The following is a 17,605-nucleotide window of genomic DNA, read 5'->3' on the forward strand; positions in this document are numbered from 1 at the left end:
TGAAAATTAATGGCATCTTAGCAGGGAGAAAGCTACAGGGCTCAGTGGCGTTTTTCCTACTGACTAGACAATTAATACCAATCACACTATTTTAGTAAGATAATATATGGTTAAAGTTAATCCTTTTTCTCTTGAAAAATCACTCTCACTACTTTTACCTGTTTATTATTCTTTATTAATATGAGAAAAGTCTGATAAAATTATAGCACAAATCTCTTCGTAATTGTCAATTACATGTCATTTGGTTCCTACAATATTTCAGAAGACCTGATATGCTTCCCTCTTTGGGACGAAAGGACTAAAATTTTACTTATATAATAAATGTTTAAATGTAAAAATACTATGATCTAAAAAGATCCTTATCCCTTAATTCTTTTCTTATGATAATGAAAAAGCAACTTACTGTATAAAATCCTAAATTTCTTAAGAGGGTTTTCATCAAAATTTCAGCCAGATGAGTGTCTGGATGGCAGCTCTGAGTACCATAAGGCTGATCAGACAAGCTTCCATAGCCAGTACACACAGAAGAGAGGTCCACAGCATCAGAAGGTGAGCTATAGCCAAGAAGGGAGGCTACATGGGTATGATCTTGCAAACTTGTCAGAATTATATCGAGTTGCATTCTCTAAAGAACCATGAAAAAGAAACCCATAATTAGCTTAAAATGAATCAGAAGAGGGAATAAAGAGTCCTAGAAAAAAGTATACACACTAATAATGCTAACTAATGTACTTAATAGCCTAATAAACAATAATATTCAGAATATGTATTTTTAAAAACTCCAACTAATACCATTGAAAAAAATGCAACTTTAGGCTTTTATTTCATTGTTTATTATAATGCCTACAACTCTAAGCTAAAATGGCATATTGTGCATAATAATTTAAGCACTGTAAGGAAACAGGAATAGGAAACACCAACAGGTAAATTATACTATACATTATATTATAGAATTACCAATGACGACTACTTATTCTGATGTTTAAAATAAATCACTAGACTGGCACCTAACCAGAGAAAGGACTGGAGGTGTGACTCAAGTGACAGAGTACCTGCTTCTCAAGTATGAAGACCTGAGTCAAACTCCAGTCCCACCAAACAAAAATATAAGTAAATAAATCACCTGAAATCTATGCTAACACAATATTCTCATTGGGAAACATCTGCAGATATTATATTGCCAGTAATTACCACTTCCCCCCTCAAATCCATAGCTCTACTAGGTTCAGCAAAAATGTACTTATTTTAAGGAATTTAAGGTAATAAAAATAAACAGAATAAGCATACTCCTATCCTCAAATACTTCATCTTAGCAGTCATCTACTGCTTTTTAGATTAAACAGTTCCAAACAAAGTTGTGGACATGGAACCAAGAGCACATTTATTCAACTCAGTACACTATAAACAAGGGGAATTCTACTTTTACACCATAATCAACGATGGAAAAATTCGTTATTACTTAATGATTGACTTGAAATAATTTAGTAAATTACCACTTGCTTCACCTAAGGTCACTAGACATTTGGGAATTCTTCCAACATATAACATTACATACGTAGGATTTACAGTCCATCAAGTACTACTTCATGAACACAAGGCAGCTGATTAGCTTTATTTTCCTCTCAATCTAATTTTTTGTGATATGACTGGTTTACTTAGATACCATGCAAAGGCTTACCTGTCCTTTAGATAAACTTTCCCATCTATCAGGTCCTTGGGGTAAAAGAGAATGAAGTAATTCCATACGTTCTCTTAATGGAGGTAATAGCATGGTTGCTCCCACTGACAGAGTTTCAATTACAACCTAACAACAAAAGCCTGGGTTAAAGCCCAAAGAAATGGACTAGAAAACAAAAAATTTAAGAAACATCACAGAGTGAAAATTAATGGCATCTTAGCAGCGAGAAAGCTACAGGGCTCAGTGGCGTTTTTCCTACTAACCAGACAATTAATACCAACTGGTTGATTAGCCAGTTCCTATTATTTTAATAAAAATGCATGAAAATTGACCACTGTCTATTAGCATCATGGAGGTCTAAAAACAGGTAGAATGCAGAAAAGAAAATGTAAGTCCTCTTTAGATGTCTTTGAGACTGGAAAATAAACAGTACTTAATCATCACCCAACAAATATAAATGTTAAGCTTACTCTGTTGAGACTGCAAAGTAATACAGAAACAGGAGGGAATATCATCTAATGGGGGAAAAAAAAACCTGAGCAAGTAATTATAACTGTGAAAGGAGCCATATAAGGAAACTAAAAAGAAACAGAAACTTGTGTAGGTATACACACAAACACAGGCAATCAGTGTGGCCCACAGGCTCATGGACAGTCTCCGTGAGTATTACTCATCTGAGAATTAAAGAGTTAATTAGCACTCAACTAAACAAAGGTTCAGAGAGTAGGAACAGTATAAGCAATAGCTACTTGCATTATCTTAAACTTCATAACTTCATGGCTTTTTATCAGTAAAATCAGATTCTGTAGTGCTTTTCAGTTCTAAATTGATTAACAGTTCCTGTTAATCAATGTTTATAATTCCTTGAATTAAATGGTATAGTGATTAAAAATTCAAGTGAACAGGAATAATTAATAGCTTCCATCAAAAGTTATATTTTCTCCATCATCTAAGAATTGAAAGAACCTTCAATGACTTCCTCAGGTCATAATCAAATCAAATTTAGCCATGGAAATTAAACAGAGATAACTAAAGATTAAGGACTGAATAAATATACTCCCTCTCCCAATGCCAACCTAAAAGGATGAGGTGGCAAGGGTAGCTTAATAAATAAATATTTTGGGGGCTGGGCATGGAAGTACATGCCTGCAACTTGGAAGGTAGAGGTAGGAGGACTATGTTCCGAGGTTAGTCCAGGCAAAAGCATGAGATCCTATGTGAAAAACAAACTAAAGCAAAAAGGGCTGGGATGAATGAAGAACACTTATCTAGCAAGTGTGAGGCCCTGGGTTCAAACTCCAATACCTCCAAAAAAAATGTATTTTTAAAGTGATGAGGGACTTAATCCACTGACGAATGGATTAAGAAAATGTGGTATCTTATACACAATGGAACTTTATGCAGCCATGAAGAAGAACGAAATGTTATCATTCACTGGTAAACGGATGGAATTGGAGAACATCACTCTGAGTGAGTTTAGCCTGGCCCAAAAGACCAAAAATCGTATTTTCTCCCTCATATGTGGACATTAGATCAAGGGCAAACACAACAATGGGACTGGACTTTGAGCACATGATAAAAGTGAGAGCACACAAGGGAGGTATGAGGATAGGTAAGACACCTAAAAAATTAGCTAGCATTTGTTGCCCTCAACGCAGAGAAACTAAAGCAGATACCTTAAAAGCAACTGAGGCCAATAGGAAAAGGGGACCAGGAACTAGAGAAAAGCTTATAGATAAAAAAGAATTAACCTAGAAGGTAACACACATGCACAGGAAATTAATGTGAGTCAACTCCCTGTATAGCTATCCTTATCTCAATCAGCAAAAACCCTTGTTCCTTCCTATTATTGCTTATACTCTCTCTGCAACAAAATTAGAGATAAGGGCAAAATAGTTTCTGCCAGGTATCGAGGGGGTTGGGGGGAGAGGGAGGGGGAGGAGTGGGTGGTAAGGGAGGGGGTGGGGTCAGGGGGGAGAAATGACCCAAGCCTTGTATGCACATATGAATAATAAAACAATAAAATAAATAAATAAATAAATAAAGTGGTGAGGGAAAAACAGCATCAAAATTTTGGAAGGAGAAAGCAACAGCTAAGTTAGCTGGCTTTTTAGAGAGACTAAAAATGGCTGCATTTTAAGTAAAAAATGAAGAAAGTAAAGAAGCACTGTGGTTTATATTGTAGAATCCCTAGAAACTTAGGTACTTTTGCAACAAAGGGAAGAGTACCAGGAAGCATACACCATCAGACCTAGCTTCAAAGAATGGGTAAATAGAAAATATATTCTTTGAATCCAAGAGATCAAGGTAAGCCATGTCAATATGAACCCCATATGATGATGTACTGTGATGCCTCCTTTCAGTGGTATTCTTGCCAAAAATATACAATCAATCTTTTCATGAGAAAATAACAGAGAGAAGTGCTAGATGCAGTGGCTCACACTTGTAATCCAAGCTACTTGGGAGGTAGAGATTCAGAAGACCATGGTTAGAGGTTGAGCCCAAGTAAAAGTTAGCAAGACACCATCTCAACCAATAAGCTGGGCATAGTGGTGAGTGCTTGTCATCCCAACTATTTGAGAAGTGTAAATAAAAGGATCTCAGTCCTGGGCAAAACTGTGAAATCCTATTCAAAATATAATTAAAGGAAAAGGGGGTGGGGACATGGCTCAAGTGGTAGAGTGCTTGCCTAGCAAGTTTAAACCCCAGTACTGCCAAAAAATAAAGTAAATAAAATAAGAGATATTTAATAAGATAATAGACCAAACCATGAAGTGTCAAGGTCATGAAAGACAAGGAAAGGCTGAGGAATTGTTATAGGAGACTAAAGAGAGGTAACAATGAAATGTAAAATGGAATCCTGAATAGGAACATACAACTGAATGAGGACACTTGTGGAAAACTAGTGTTTATAGTATTAAACGAATATTAATTTCTTATTTTGATTATTATACTATGATTATGTAACATTAGGGAAAGCTGGTGAGAGACAAAAAAACTATTTATGCAACTTTTCCTTAAGTCTACAATTGGCTTGAAATAAAAAGTTGGAAATTCAGAGAGGGTACAAGGAAAAAAAGAGAGAAAGAACAAAAGACCTACCACAAACAGGTATTACTAAAAGTTTCAGGGATAAGCAAAGAGGAACAGAAATAGCCATAATCAGAAGAACCCTATACACATCCTAGGAGAATCCATCTCTATTTTCCTAAGCTGGGGTAGCTACCAAGGAAATACAAGGAGCAGACAATTCTAAAGATAATTTTTCTTCATTTTATTCCAATATTTTAAACCTTTTAAAAATCCACACCTAGCAAGCATGAGAGCCTGGTTCAATTCCCAGGATGGCACCAAAAACCAACAAACACCACCTCATACTATTCTAGTATTATTATAGCTCCTACTCACCAACAGGTTAATATTCTTCCCACCCTCATCCCAGGGAATATGTTCTAGTTGAAAAATATGTCTTTAAAGTTGATATATAATGGATGTGCCATAATTACAGAATTGTGCAACCATCACTACCTAATTTTGAAATGTGTTCAGCATTCCAAAAAGAAACGATGTACCTATTAGCAGTCACCCCCCAATCTCCCCTCCCCTGAATCTGTAACAACTATTAATCTTCTTTCTTTTCTGCTTGCTCTATAAATTTCGTATTTATGAAGTCATACAATATTTGGCCCTTTGTGTCTGGCTCATTTCACTTAGCATAAAGTTTATAAGGTTCAGTCATGTTGTAGCCATGTATCAGTACTTCATTACTTTATATGGCTGAAAATATTGCATTGTATAGATATATCACATTTTGTTAACTCATCAGTTGTGGACATTTGTGGTGTTTTCATTTTTGAGCTACTATGAACATTCACATACAAGGGGTTTTGTTTTTTATTTTTTGTATTTTGTGGCACTGGGGTTTGAACTCAGGGCCACATGCTTGCTAGGCTGGTACTATTAACACTTGAGCCACTCCACCAGCCCTTTTTTATGTGATGGGTTTTTTTGAGATAGGATCTCATGAACTACTTGCCAGATATGGCTTCAAACCATGATCCTCCTGATCTCTGTCTCCTGAGTAGCTAGGATTATAGGTGTGAGGCACCCGCACCAGGTTTCACATACAAGTTTTTTATAGACATATATTTTCAGTTCTCTTAGGTATAGACCTAGTAGTGTAATTGCTGGTCATAAGGTAAATATGTTTCTTTAAGGAACTATATGTTTCCTGAAGTAGCAGCACCATTTTACATTACTCAAAACCATGAGGGTTCTATCTTCTCCATATTCATAAACACTTGCTATTGTCAGTCTTTTTTATTTTAGCTATTTAGTGGATGGATATGAAGAGGTACCTCATTGTGGGTTTTCATTTGCATATTGCTAATAACTAATGATATCAACTACTTTTTCCTGTGCTCTTTGGCTATTTGTATCTCTTTTCTGAAAACACACCTAGTAAGATTATTTGCTCATTTTTTATAATTAGGTTTTTTGTTTTTATTGTTCAATTGTAAGGATTTTTCATATATTCTAGAAACTAGAACTTTATCAGATATCTCAATCGCAAATATTTCTTCCATTCTGTGAACTGTTTTTCATTTTCTTGATTGTATCCTTTGAAGCACAGACAGTTTTAATTTTGAAGAAGTCCCATTTATTTTTCTTTAGTTGCTTGTGTTTTTGGTGTCCTATCTAAGAAAGAACTGCCTAATCCAAGACCAAAATCTTTTAGGATTTTTATAGTTGTAGGTCTTAGACTTAAGTCTTTGCTACATTTTGAGTTCATTTTCATATATAATGTGAGATACAATCTAACTTCATTCTTTTGCATGTGGGTAACCAGTTGGCCCAACATCATTTGATGAAAAGATCTTTCTCTCATTGAATCATCTTAGCACTCTTACAGAAATATTAGTAAAGCACAAGAGTATGCGTTTATTTCTGGATTCTCAATTCTATTCCACTTATCTCTGTGTCTATCCTTCTGTCAGTACCACTCTATTTTGATTAGCTAGAAAGTAATAAGAGTGGTGAGTCTTACAACTTTCTTTATTTTCAAGATTGCTTTGGCTATTCTGGGTCCCTTGAATTTCCATATAAACTTTAAGATCAGCAGTCAACATTCTGCAAACAAAATGCAACAAATTTTAATATTAACTACACTGAATCTAAACTAATTTGGGGAGTATTGACATGTTAACAAAGTTAAGGCTAACAAAATGTGAATATAAGGTATCTTTCCACTTCCTAAGTATTCTTTTTTTTTTTTCTTTGTGGTACTGGGGTTTGTACTCAGGGCCTTCATCTTTTTTGTTTGTTTGTTTGTTTGTTTTTTGTTTTTTTGGGAAAGCAACTAATTTTTTTTTTAATTCCAATTTGGCTATAAGCAGAAAGAATCCTGAGCAGAGAGAATCAACCAATCATACAAGCACCATGTTTGACATTCTGGAATTTAATTTCTTTTTTTGTTTTGTTTTATTTTTATTGTTTTATTATTCATATGTGCATACAATGCTTGGGTCATTTCTCCCCCCTGACCCCACCCTCTCCCTTACTACCCACTCCACCCCCTCCCTCTCCCCCCCACCCCCTCGATACCCAGCAGAAACTATTTTGCCCTTATCTCTAATTTTGTTGAAGAGAGAGTATAAGCAGTAATAGGAAGAAACAAGGGTTTTTGCTAGTTGAGATAAGGATAGCTATACAGGGAGTTGACTCACATTAATTTCCTGTGCGTGTGTGTTACCTTCTAGGTTAATTCTTTTTGATCTAACCTTTTCTCTAGTTCCTGGTCCCCTTCTCCTATTGGCCTCAGTTGCTTTTAAGGTATCTGCTTTAGTTTCTCTGCGTTAAGGGCAACAAATGCTAGCTAATTTTTTAGGTGTCTTACCTATCCTCATACCTCCCTTGTGTGCTCTCGCTTTTATCATGTGCTCAAAGTTCAATCCCCTTGTGTTTGCCCTTGATCTAATGTCCACATATGAGGGAGAACATACGATTTTTGGTCTTTTGGGCCAGGCTAACCTCACTCAGAATGATGTTCTCCAATTCCATCCATTTACCAGCGAATGGTAACATTTTGTTCTTCTTCATGGCTGCATAAAATTCCATTGTGTATAGATACCACATTTTCTTGATCCATTTGTCAGTAGTGGGGCATCTTGGCTGTTTCCATAACTTGGCTATTGTGAATAGTGCTACAATAAACATGGGTGTGCAGGTGCCTCTGGAGTAACCTGTGTCACAGTCTTTTGGGTATATCCCCAAGAGTGGTATTGCTGGATCAAATGGTAGATCAATGTTTAGCTTTTTAAGTAAGGGCCTTCATCTTGAGCCACTCCACCAGCGCTATTTTTGTGAAGGTTTTTTTTGAGATAGGGTCTCAGGAAATATTCATCTGGGCTGGCTTCGAACCATGATCCTCCTGATCTCTGCTTCCTTAGTAGCTAGTATTAAGGCATGAGCCACCGGCACCTGGCCTAAGTATTCTTTTTGATGCTTTTGTACATAAATCTGTTCTCTTAATTTCATTTTTGGATTATGCATTGCTTATATATGGAAATATAACTAATTATAGTATCTTCTATCCTGTATGCTGCTGAAGTCATTTATTAGCCCTAGTAGGCTGTGTTCTTTTTATGTTTTGTTTAGTTTTCTTTATGGAATCCTTAGGATTTTCTATACACAAGATTACCTCCTTTCCAATCTAGATGCCTTTTTTTTTTAATTTATCTTTCATGACTTCCCTGGCTAGAATAGAAATAGCAAGAGCTAAAATCACTGTCTTGTTCCTGATCTTAGGGGAAAAAACTTTCAGTTTTTTTACACTATTTTATTAGCTATGAATTTTTCATAGTCACTCTTTATCACATTAAGAGAGTTCCTTCCTACTAGTTTGTTAAATATTTTATCATGGAACAAAAGTGAATTTTGTTAAGTGCTTTTTCTGTATTAAGATGATCACATATTTGTACTTTCTTCTATTAATAATGGTGTATTGATTGATTTATATATATATATATATATATAATTTTTTTTTTCTTTTTGCAGAGGTCGGAAAGATTTTATTTGTAGAGAAGAGAAGAGAAAAACTGCATATTGGGGAATGCAGGGGGACCTGGAAACTGGTGATCCCCAATTCTTATATTTTGAACCAACCTAACATTGCTGAGATATGTCCCATTTTGTCACAGTATATAATTTATTTTATTTTATGTGTTTTATTTTATTTATTTTGTTTTATGGCACTATGGCGTGAACTCAGGGTCTACATCTTGAGCCAGGCCACCAGCCCTTTTTTTTGTGATGGGTTAGGTCTCAACAGAACCATTCTGCAGGGGCTGGTTTCAAACTGTGATCCTCCTGATCTCTGCCTCCTGAGTAGCTACAATTATAAGCATGAGCCACCAGCACCTGGCAATATTTTAGAGAAATTTCTGGATTTGATTTGCAAGTAGTCTGTTGAGGACTTTTACACCTACATTCATGATGGAAAACTATCTATAGTTTTTTTTTTTTTTTCCTTTCAAAATTTTCAAAATTTTTAAATTTACTTTTCAAAATTTACTTTTGGCAACAGGATAATACTTGCCTCGTATACTTGGGAAGTATTTACTTCTATATTCTAGAACAGTTTGTGAAGTACTGAGGCTAATCCTTCTTTCAAACATTTAGAATAATTCACCAGTGAAGCCATTTGACCTTGAACTTTTTTATGGGATTTTTAAAAACTTATAAATTTAATCTTCATACATTATAGGTTCATTCAGATTTTGTTCTTGAGTTCCTTTTGGTAGTTTGTCTTTCTAGGAATGTATGTTCATTTCATCTAATTTGTTGACATACAATTGTTCATAGCATTCCCTTCTAATTCTCTTTTATTTTTGAGGGGTTAGCAATACTGTCACTTCTTTCATTCCTGATTTGAGTAATTTGAATCTCCATTCTTTTTTTCTTGGTCAATATACCTAGAAGTCCTCAACTTTGCTGATGTTTTCAAAAACTCAACATTTGATTTCATGGATTTTCTCAACTGTTTCCTATTCTTTGTTTCTTTAATTTCATTCTAATCTACACTACCTTCCTTTTTTTCTACTTGCCCTAGCCCTTAATCACTGATTTGAGATCTATGTTATTTTTAAACATAAGCATTTAGAGCTACAAATTTTTCCTATAAAAATATTAGCGTTATTCTTTCAGTTTTGGTACACTGGTTTTTTTATTTTGTTTTTTGAGCATACATCTCACTAGGTATGCTCAAGGTAACCTCAAACTCATGTCCCATGCCTCAGCTTCCTAAGCACAGGGATTACAGGCATGAACCACCATGCCCAGCTATGCTGTATTTTTATTTTCACTTAGTTCAAATTATTTTTAAAATGTTCCTTGTGATCTTTTCTTTGAACCACTGGTTATTTAGGAGTGAATATATTAAAAATTATTATAATTCTATCCTTATTTTTGTCTTACAAAAATGGTTTAAGTTCTACATTAATATTATGATATCAAATGTGCTTTTTCAAACTGTCTCTTATTTATAATCACTGTTCTATTCTAGCCACTTATAGTCCTCCTCAATTATCTCCTAGTTTTGAATGGAGTTCAAGTAGATGAACTCCACTTAGCTACTATGATTGACCAAACCAAGCACTAGACACTAAGGATACAAAAATAAATAAAAACTAGATCCTCGTCTTCAGAAATACATTTTGTGGATCTAACAGCATGTCTAAAGTGATAGAGCACCTGCCTAGCAAGCAAGACCCTGAGTTCAAACCCCAATACCACCAAAAAACAAAAAAGTTCATTTTGTGACAAAAAAGATAAATATGTTTGTCAGTAGGCAACTAAAATATAATGTGATACAATGAGAACACATATGACAGAAACCCAACCTGGTAGGAGAGCAAAGACTTAAAGGTTTCTCAGAGACAGTATCTGACATTTGTCTTAAAAAAATGAGTTAACCAAAAGTATCTACTCCCACCAAAAAAATAGTAATAAAAGAAAGAACGCACAACTGAAGTTGTCCAATGTATAGGTGAATATATCATATAGCTAAAATTTCAAGGAACAATGACATGAGTTACAGATTCATGAGTCCTATTCTCTTACCTCTTGAATTTCATCTGGCACAGTTGAGTCCATCAACCTGAAGAGCAAATTTCGAAGTGGACCTGCCTGTCTCCCAAGAATGCTGGTAGCTACCCCTCCAGCAAGTGCAAGGGCAAGGTGATTTGAAAGCAGCTTCAGGCACAGCTTGAGGAAACTGTGGTGTTCCCTGAAACCAATAAACTGCTGTGAATTTCTGAAACATAAAAGTATATGTACTATACAGTTTGGGTAAATTTTTTTCTTTAAAAATTTTGTCAAATCATGATGAATGTTAACTTTAAAATATGATTTGTATAATTGTGGGTAACTTTTTTAAGCCTAAAAGTTATTAATAATAATTTCATTTCTTTTTTAGCTTCAAAGAAGTTTTATTAGTTTGGAGAAAAATAAGAACTAGTAGGTCAAATTTCAAAAACAGTAATTAATACACACATACACATACATATCTATAACACACCTTGATGAAGGGAAAGGGAGTGGAGGAATCTCACTATTTATCTTATCACAGTATCTCTCAAGAAAAGAACGCAGATGTGAGAAGGTGCTTTCTTCAAGATCTACACAGTAAGGTCGGTGCCATGCAACAACTTGTCTAGAAGAAAAAAGCACATGAAAATCATGAAAAAGTCTTAAAATGAAATTCTACACGTGCTCAATAACAAGATGTAAAGAAAACCTTCTGATTATGAAAGTGACAAAACTCTTTAGTTTGGCAAACGAGGAAAACCAAGAATTTTGTCACCTTTAAGAAGAAAACATAACCACCACCTACGCTGGAAAGTTTGGATGTCCACTCAACTGAAAACAGAGAGCTAAGGCACATGATCTACTAAATTCTGGATCTAAGGGTTGGTAAAATGTGTATTTCGTATTAAGAAAATTAGCCTGACTCTATAGAATGATATATTGGAATCTATTAGAAGAAAAACACCAACCAGGTACAGTGACTCAGGCCTGTAATTCCAAATATTCAGGAAGTGAAGATCAGTAAGATCACAGTTTAAGACCAGCCCAGGTAAAAAGCTCACAAGGTCGTATCACAACCAATAAAATGCTGGGCATGGTGGCAGATGCCTGTCATCCTAGCTACACAGGAAGCATAAGTAGGAGGATCATGATCCAGGCTAATCCAGGCATAAATGTGAGATTCTATCTCAAAAATAACCAAAGTTAAAAGGGCTGGAGGCATGGTTCAAGTGGTAGTGTCTGCCTAGCAACCAAAAGGCCTTGAGTTCAACCAATGGTACCACCAGAAAAAAAAAAAAGGAAAGGAAAAGAAAGTCTCTTAAAGTGCTTGTCAAGACTTTGAAGATCTTAGGAAACAACTACATACATATGAAGGGGAAGACTGCAGATTTCACACCAATAGCAAATTATTTACATTCAATTTATTTGTTTTTGGTTTTTGTTTGAAGGGAGATAACTACCTATAAATAGTGAAATTGGTTAGAATATCGTAATAAACCCTTTCTGAATCAAAGGTATTTATAAAATGCACATACAATACATTCTCAGTTATAAATCAGCCCACATGCATCTGTAAATATCTGAAAAAAAACAAACTACTTAAAATTCAGTATCCTATAACTGACTAAAATCACCTACCTAATTAATTTAAAAGGTATGATTATCACTTTAAGAAAAAAATCTAAATTTCTGCAAAACAAAGCTGCCTTAATTTAAAAGTATGTCGACAATGGCTAGGGGTGTGACTCAGTGGTAAAATGTCAGTTTAGCAAGTGAGAGGCCCTGAGTTCAAGTCCTAGTACCATCCTCATTTGGTTTTGTTTGTTTTTTCTCCCCCATAAACCCAACCAGGTAAAGAGCACTGAGGTTAAACAATTCTCTTAAACAATAAAGACAAGTTTTCATTTTAACTATTTAACTTTCTCCTGATGTATAAACATTTAATTTTTAAAATCATTATCTACAGACAGGGAATTTAAAATGTTTAGAAGACCATTAAATTCAGGGTATAACTTCTTGCTTATGAAACAGATGTAATCTCAATATTCAAATGAAAAAGGATCTATGTGTCTTTCTATGATAGTAAAGAATCAATACTAGAAATGTTCAGAAGAACACTTTATGAACAAAGTACAGTTATTCTTGTTTTATCTGGTGGTGTTGCTATTATTAAAATACAAGAATTTTAAAACATAAGCAATGTTACCTGTCCCTAGGGAGAGCAGTCCATGCCAGACTATGTGATGTTCCAGCTGAGATCTGCTGAATAGCTATGCCATCTAAACCACTCACTTTCTTTGGTTTAGTAATAGGACCTGTGGAATTTCCTTGGCCACACTGCCCCATTGAGTTATTGCCCCAGGCATAAACTTCATTATCTAAAAATGAAACATAAATTACAAAAGAAAAGCCAAATATAAATATAATATATTTAAGAAAGGTAATAGTTAATAGTATTTCTTTAAAAACAAATGACTTAGCATGCCTGTAATTCCAGCACTCGGGAGGCTGAGGCAGGAGAATTTCAAGCTCATGGTGAGTCTCGACTACATACATAGTGATACTCTCTCAGAAAAGCACAAACAAAACAAAAAATGACTTTACCATGAGAAAGAGCCAAACAATGGCTGTCTCCGATAGAAATATCAACTATTCTTGTGGCAGCCAGTTCTTCAATAAGCTTGGGTCTCAAAGCAGTAGCTTCTGAAGATCCACAACCTAGGCAAGCCCCACAGCCCCAAGCATAGACCTCAAAAGAAAAAAATACACAACACATAAATTCCTAAGATGAGCTTTTGGTGCCAATAGCCCTCCCATAATCATGGTAGACTGGGGTTAAGGTAGCTAAAATCCTTGCCCCCTTGCTTCAGTGGTACTTTCCCAGGATAGGGATAGGCTCATGTGTGACCCAATATGTCAAAAAAAAAAAATATTGGCGGGAGCAACTCTGAAGGAACCTTGCGGACGAGGAACTGAAGTGGTGGAATCAAAGAGGTTAATGTTCCTAAAACCCCTCAGACTATCTGTAAAAAGAATGGCAAGCACCAACCTCACAAAGTGACACAGAACAAGAAGGGCAAGAATTCTCTATATGCTCAGGGAAACAACACTATGATAAGTAGAGTGGCTATGGTGGGCATATTCACCAGAAAAAAGCTAACACTGCAAAGAAAACTGTGCTGAGGCTTGAGTATGTTGAGCCCAACTGCAGATCTAAGAGAATGCTGGGTATTAAGAGATGCAAGCATTTTAAACTGGGAGAAGAAGAGAGAGCGGCAAGTGATCCAGTTCTAAGCTTCAACTATTTTTCTTTTTATACAGAAAATAAAATCATGAGGTCAAATTTCAAAAAAAAAAATTCCTAAAATGATTAGGCTGTCAATCTGAATTGTTTAAGGAATAAATAGCATCTATCAAACAAGAATGCAACTTAATACTAAATAACTTTCTAATATTAAAATAATATTTACTGCCTGGTCATTTTAAAAATAGTCACAGTGATTTACTGTTTTGAAATGTTCATTTTATAGGCAGACAAGCGGCTAAAAAAACTGGTTATAGATAAAATGGAACCATCTGAGAAATTCTGTTAAAGCTCTTACTAATTAGTTTGTATTTTATTATTTTGCTCAATCTTAGCAGTTTTAGAAATATTATCTTAAAACTTCTCCTTTACATGTTGTGTTACATGTTTCTGCAGATGAGACCAAGATTAGACTGAAGTGTGATAATATAAAATGGATTATATAAATCACAAAACTGATGTTTAAGATTTAGTTTAAAAAATACCTCTCATTGTTATAATTTTTAATTATCACTTACAAAAAATGCCATGTGAAGCAGTAGTCAACAGAGTTTCCCTTGAACATTTCATTTTTTACTAATTAATGCCAAAATGACTACTGACTATGTTAAGATGATTGGGGAAAGTGTTGCACAAAGAATACAGGAATAGGAAAGGATGAATGACTGCCAATTTGGTAACACAAAATGAACAATATCAAAACAATAAGCAAACTGGTTTTTGTCCCTCAATGAGCTGGGAGTTTTTTGTTTTCTTTTAGTTTGGTTTGGTTTTTGGAAGGGTTTCAGGGAGGTAGTACTGGGGCTTGAATTAAGGGCTTCATGCTTGCTAAGCAGGAGCTCTACCACTTGAGTCGTGCTTCCAGCCCATTTTGCTCTGGTTATTTTGGAAATAGGGTCTCACTTTTTGCCCAGGCCAGGCTGGACTGGGATCTTCCTATTTTAAACATCCCAACATAGTTAGGATAATGGGCACCTGTCACCATACCCAGCTTTTTTTCTGTTGAGATAGGGTCTCATGAACTTTCTTTTTTTGTCCAGTCTGGCATGGAATCATGATCCTCCCCATCTCAGCCTCCCAAATTGCTAAGATTACAAGTATGAGCCACTAGTGCCCACTTTCAATGGATTTTGATAAGAGTATGCATGGTCTTATCTTTATGCCATAAAGGTTTTTTCACTGTTTTGTTGTTGTTATTTGGGTCTTTCAGTTATCTAGAAAAGACTACTGTTAACAGGTTAAACCTCTTTAACAAAAATCCTTATTTAGATGCCAGAGAATTTATTTAAGATAAGTGCAAAATTCCAATACAGTAAAGGCTTATTTTAGGAGAGATAAGGAAAAGACAAGGAAGGTGAAATAATACACAGTCAAAATCATTACTGAAAAGCGAAATCACTCATGACTAGATCTCTCTTGCATGTTCCTTCAGGTGAGCACCAGATAAAGAATATTTGTTGTGCATTTAGGGATCAGATCATGTTGTATAAGAAAACAAATACCATATCTAGAATTACCCTTAGTATGGTGGGAAGTTAGTTTGGAAGAGGCATGAGAGAACTCAGATGGCATGAGAGAAAAGCAAATATTGATCTTCACCTCACACTCAACCAGTATAATAGTAAACAGAACTAATCTTACCATTTAAAATATATCTCTCACTTTATTTCTTATAAACATACATATTTGATTTCCTATAACTTAATGTACTCATGATACAACTCTTCTATATAGCAAATAACTTACAAGTACCCTTGGAATTCAATATAATGGATATATTAATTATTATTTACCATCAATAAACTGTTAAACAGTACTTCATAGTTTACAGAAATTTTCAATTCAAATAATTATTTTACATGATTACTTGTACACAGAGCAGAAATTATTTCCCCTCTCATAATAAAGAAGTACATGACACTCAGTGGAGGTCTGTGATTTGCTTGTGGCTATACATCAAATAAGTATCTTCTGACTTCAATTCATGGATTCTTACTACAAAGCTGATAATGACAAACATGTCAAAGAGAAATTTTTGAGGATACAATTAACTAATGTAATGAATATAAGGTGATGAACAGTCTAAGTTGGACTTTTTAGGACACAAAGCATTTCAGTCTCCAAAGAATAACTAAATTATATGTAAATCTCAGCTTTACTGCTCATCTGCCTTGGGAATTAGTCAGAAAACAATTTTATACCACTACCTTGCAAATAGTGAGCTCCTACATAAAAGAATATAAGTGGTTGGCTCACTTTTTCACTGCTATTGCTGATGGACATATGGGAGGAAATACTGTCAACCATACCTAGCCCATCCTTATCACCAACAAATAGGGGAAGGAGTCAAAACACATATGCAAAAACTCAAAACCCTTAAAGGTATCATAAAATTCTAACTATCCTAACTTGCTAAACCTGTTCCTCAGAAATAACTAAACCCCAGACTATTTTCCATATGAAAGTTTTCTCTTTATCCTTTTTTTGATCACTTTCCTGCCTGGCTCCATCAAGTTTTACTCTTGCTTTTCCCCACCAGCTATGATTTTTAGGGAAAAAGGTTTAAGGGGTGCTAAGTGCTAAATGATTTTATAAAGTCAGCTGCTTACAGGGGGCTAAAGAAAAATGCATCTGGGTTACACAGTCAGAAAACCTGGGTTACTTTTCAGATACTCTACTTCAAACAGAAGGAAGTATTTCATTTCAGTATGCTGCCTAAAAATGTTTTACTTTTAAATAATTTTTTTTCAAAATTTAAATTACTGTTTAGTCACCTAGTCCTCTGAAATCCTCTCTTTTTATGTTCATCCCTTAGTCCTACCTGTCCTGTTGATGTCAAGGCAAGTGAAGATTGGCTCCCCGCACAAACTTTGCGAATAAACATTCCTTGTAAAGCTTCAATAACTTTAGGTTTATATACTCTGTTGGTATCACCATGACCAAGTTTGCCTACAAAAAACAAATACAGTCAAGTTAAACAAGTCACTTGTTTTAAAGAGTCTCTACTTCTTTGTATAAGTACTAAAGTTGATAAAGCGCTCTAATCTTTATATCACTAACCTGACAGACATGGAAAGTTATTAAGTTTCTGATAGCAGAGGAAGTTAACAAATGAATGCTCAACAACCAACTAATAACCTTTTGTATCTTAATTGCAAGCAGTTAAAATCACTTTAAAGAGACATGGAAAATTATTGTTCTTTCTTTCTCTTCCTTAAGTGGTCATATTTCTAAACTTCAAATGTGATACCATAATACACAAGTTCTCAACAAGAATATACATTCACAATACATTCACATAATTTTTAGAAACTTAGAAAAGGTTGAATAGTTCATGAAATAGAAAACTCGGAAAATCACTGAAAAGGGAAAACAAATGACGAGCATATAAATCCAACCTTACTAGAAATCAAGGAAATAAAAACTAAATTAAACCATTTTCACTATTGAAATTATCTTGTTTTTTGAGACTGAGTCTCACTATAGAGTCCAGGATAACCTTAAACTCAAGACTTCCTTGCCTCAGCCTTCCAAGT

The 17,605-nt window shown here is 34.8% G+C and overlaps 1 protein-coding gene across 14 annotated transcripts in view; it reads right to left on the bottom strand.

Moving 5' to 3' along the window:
• Herc1 (HECT and RLD domain containing E3 ubiquitin protein ligase family member 1) overlaps positions 1-17,605 on the bottom strand; it is a 218,121-nt gene that overhangs the window by 119,507 nt on the left and 81,009 nt on the right. For all 14 annotated transcript variants that reach the window (XR_012445504.1, XM_074066147.1, XM_074066154.1 and 11 more), the window contains exons 8-14: positions 16,891-17,018; positions 13,370-13,514; positions 12,972-13,143; positions 11,256-11,390; positions 10,799-10,964; positions 1,679-1,804; positions 404-625 (exon numbers count right to left, since the gene is read on the bottom strand). Coding sequence is in view for 13 of the 14 variants with exons in the window: in XM_074066147.1 (XP_073922248.1) it covers positions 404-625; positions 1,679-1,804; positions 10,799-10,964; positions 11,256-11,390; positions 12,972-13,143; positions 13,370-13,514; positions 16,891-17,018 (1,094 nt within the window). In the remaining variant the exon portion in view is untranslated. The remainder of the gene's footprint in view (positions 1-403; positions 626-1,678; positions 1,805-10,798; positions 10,965-11,255; positions 11,391-12,971; positions 13,144-13,369; positions 13,515-16,890; positions 17,019-17,605) is intronic.

This window comes from Castor canadensis, chromosome 2 (assembly GCF_047511655.1).
Source record: "Castor canadensis chromosome 2, mCasCan1.hap1v2, whole genome shotgun sequence".
Classification (NCBI taxonomy): domain Eukaryota; kingdom Metazoa; phylum Chordata; class Mammalia; order Rodentia; family Castoridae; genus Castor; species Castor canadensis.